The sequence below is a fragment of the Maylandia zebra genome, linkage group LG9 (genome assembly GCF_041146795.1).
Source record: "Maylandia zebra isolate NMK-2024a linkage group LG9, Mzebra_GT3a, whole genome shotgun sequence".
Lineage (NCBI taxonomy): Eukaryota > Metazoa > Chordata > Actinopteri > Cichliformes > Cichlidae > Maylandia > Maylandia zebra.
In genome coordinates, this window is record NC_135175.1 from 23,043,671 (window position 1) to 23,046,998 (window position 3,328).

The 3,328-nt window shown below is 36.8% G+C and overlaps 1 protein-coding gene across 1 annotated transcript; it reads left to right on the top strand.

Moving 5' to 3' along the window:
- Positions 1–255: 255 nt before the first annotated feature.
- Positions 256–3,058, top strand: LOC143420513 (uncharacterized). Its single transcript, XM_076888700.1, has 5 exons — positions 256–285; positions 411–555; positions 2,218–2,366; positions 2,474–2,607; positions 2,725–3,058. Exons 2-5 carry the CDS (start codon positions 445–447, stop codon positions 2,871–2,873), a joined length of 543 nt encoding a protein of 180 aa, XP_076744815.1. The 5' UTR covers positions 256–285; positions 411–444; the 3' UTR covers positions 2,874–3,058.
- The last annotated feature ends 270 nt before the right edge of the window (positions 3,059–3,328 follow it).

Below are 3,328 nucleotides of genomic sequence, written 5' to 3' on the forward strand. Positions count from 1 at the left end.
AAAATCATCCCACCTGGTCCAGAGGCAATTTAGACGGCCTCCGTGCAGTCATTTTCTCTTTAGATATTGCAGATTGTTCTCACGCTGTATTATGAGTCTGATTGTTTCCCCACAGGCACTCTTTCTGCACTCTTTCTCCCTATCTAACAATATTATCCATGCTCCCCACAGGAATGCTTATGACTGGATGTACACCATGCCAGCAGTGCTACCCCATGGCTTTCATGTCTCTATTATAATCAGCCTTTGTTTGAACATTACATGGCTGTTTCTTTATGACAGAGAGTAAGTGAACGAGCACAGTTATCCAATTCTCTAAACAAGATAATCAGCTGTATCATTTACTGTCATTTGGGCCAGTTTAAATGTCTGTTTTCTGTGTGTCTGTGTGTCTGTGTTTGTGTGTATAGATTGTTGCTGCCAACACTGATAACCTCAGTATTGATGATGCTCACCGATTACATTACCCTATTTTTCTCCTGTCATGGTCTGAAGATCTATGGAGCCTGGTTGAACAAATACCACATCACAGACCTCTGGCTCTTCAGAATCCTGGTAAAACTATATATACAGTCCAGTGAAAAGCCAAGGGCAGCCTTACTACTCCCACTGGAATTAAGAGGGTTAAGTGGCAGCCAGGTGTTGCTAATGAAATGCATTTGATTAATATTAATCGATCATCACTTTTGGTTGTTTGTTTGTCTGAAAGCATTTAGGTGTGTATTGATGCCAAAAGGCCAAAGAAAAACCCAAAAACAAGAGCTACAACTCAAAAATTACAGGCCTCAGTTAGCATGTTAAAAAATTTTATTTACTGTTCAAATTCATGGCAGCCACTTCTCAATAGTCCAGCCCAGGTCCAAACCTCAAGCTGTTTGAAATGCTGTGATGAGACATGAAGAGAGCTGTGCACAAATACCTACAAGCCCCAATTAACTGAAACAACACTATAAAGTTTAGTTGGCCAAAATTCCTCTACAACCATAATAGAGACTGAAAAAGTCAAACAGAACTTTTTTTTTCAACTTGCAGCTAAAGGTGGTCTTACAAGCTTGTGAATCATGGGGTGTACTTAGCTTTTTACACACTGCTACTATATTTTGGCCTAATTTTGTTAAATAAATAATGACACAGTGCAAAATGTCACCTGTCATTGTTTATCTAAAGAAAAAAGATACCTATAAAAAGCTATTTTTATATGGTGGTACTCACTGCCATTCAGTATTCACCTGAGCTCGTAACATAATCCAGGATGGAAGTAGGATTTAAAAGCAGTAGTAAATTCCAGAAAGTTCTTCATATAAAGGGCTAAAAACAGTCCAAGGTAGTCTATGTCAGAGTAAAGGTAAAGACAGCACTTAAGACTGTAACACCTGTACGCGTTTTATAAATGTATCAGTAGCTTTCCATTCACAGTCACTCATCCATAAAATCTGCTGGCTGTGCCAACACCATATTCATAAATCCTCATAAATAAGTCCTGGCTCTGTGGTGTCTGCGCAAAAGGCAACAGCGGTGTGACATTTGATGATTAAAGTCAGCCGAAAACAAACAAACAAAACATAAATCTGCTTCCTTTCTTGTGTTTATCTGTGAACATATCAAAAGTGTCACATGTGAGAAACTTCTAGAGTCTTACGAGCGCTTCAGGATCAACCACTGAAGCAGGTCACAACTTCCAAACTGGCTGCTTGTAATTCTGAAATGATGAGTCCATCATTAAAAAAAAAAAAGACTGACAACAAATTTGATAATAAAGTAGTATTCATCAAGTAAAAGAAAATCCATACACACCTGGTTCAACCCATATGGAAAAGATATATATAAATCTTATAAAGTTCGTATCTGTCTTGTGTGAAACTTATATAAAAAGCATACAAGAGTGAAAACAGATATAAGATCCCTTGAAAAATTATATAAATGAAACTTGTATGTTTTGGATACTAAAATAATATATGAAAGTAATGAGAAAGCGGCCACTTTCATGAGTAAATCATATAAGCCTGATATGATTCACTATATGAAGTAGGCCACATCTTATGCAAGTTTTTTTAGAAGGTTTTACTATTTCTTTTCCATATGGGAATACAGCAATGGTGATATTGCATTACTTTCTGGATTTAGACGCAGGCTGCTATGGATAATTCTATTGTGCATTAACATGCATTGGCTTTGGTGAGCAATATAATACTTACTTACTTCATTATATTGTACAAGGTTCAAAATGGAGTGGCAGTGTGTGCAACATGGGGGACCCTCTCTGCCTTGCTGAACCTGACGATATATTTGCAGTATCAGGCAGAAACAGCGAGATGTGACTGTTCAATGCTAGCATTGACTCTGCTTCTGATGGAGCTGCTGGTCTGGTGAGTGTGCTTCCTCGCTGTGTTCTGTAATTTCACCAGTGGTGTTTCTGGCATGAGCAGAGGGCACCAGAGGACAATCCTTTGTTTCTGTCCTCCTTTGCGTTCAGGTTTCTGTTAGAGAACTTCTACTTGGATAAGCACGTGCGTTATGTTGTGACATGCTACCCTGTGGTAATCCTGTGGTTAACAGGCACCCTGAACAACTCAGAATCTCAGGGACGTTTCATTTACGTCTTTGCAGGTAAAGTTTGCACTGAGGTGAAATTAGCATTCTTGATTTTTGAAGAAGAAGAAAGCTTTTTTCTGCACACTGTTAATTATTTATATTAAAATATTTGATCTCCTCTTCTCTTCTCAGCTGTGATCCTGAGTGCTTCCTGTATCATGTTTGTGATTCGTATTGCTCTTGTCACATGGAGGCATCACAAAGTTCCACTTTACAAAGACAGCGAACCGACTATGTCACCGGTTGAAATAGCCTTGAGACAAAGAAAAATCTTTCTATGAATACTAGCTTGAATAGTTACAATGTAAGTTTTTGTTCAAGTGTTGTGTTGGTGTTTACATTTGTGCTCAATTTTTTTGCTGGAAAATGTCATTTGATATTTTTAAAAACTGAATTGTAAACAATTTTAGATTTAAAAATGTAGAACATGAATAAATAATTGGATTGTGCTGTTTTTTAATGATGAACGAAAATGGAAATAAATGAATATTAACAAGGAAGAGGGATAAGACTATCATGCCATAATTCACTTTATTTATTTGTCTTTTTTAATGAAATGAACATTTTCTTCTATTTAATTTTCTTGTTTTTAAGTATAAATAAAATGTATATACCAAAACATAAAATCTACACTAAAACCTTTAACTTATGTGTGTGTGTGCGTGTGCGTGTGTGCGTGTGTGTGTGAGAGAGCGAGATCCTTAGTAATCAATCAAATGTTTCAAGGATATAGTAT

What these genes read in the sequence shown, in the direction of transcription:
- LOC143420513 (XM_076888700.1), top strand. Translation starts at nt 445, where the DNA reads ATGATGCTCACCGATTACATTACCCTATTTTTCTCCTGTCATGGTCTG. An exon ending in TCTGGCTCTTCAGAATCCTG is followed by an intron (nt 556 to 2,217) that starts GTAAAACTATAT and finishes ATATTGTACAAG; the next exon opens with GTTCAAAATGGAGTGGCAGT. An exon ending in TTTCATTTACGTCTTTGCAG is followed by an intron (nt 2,608 to 2,724) that starts GTAAAGTTTGCA and finishes TTCTCTTCTCAG; the next exon opens with CTGTGATCCTGAGTGCTTCC.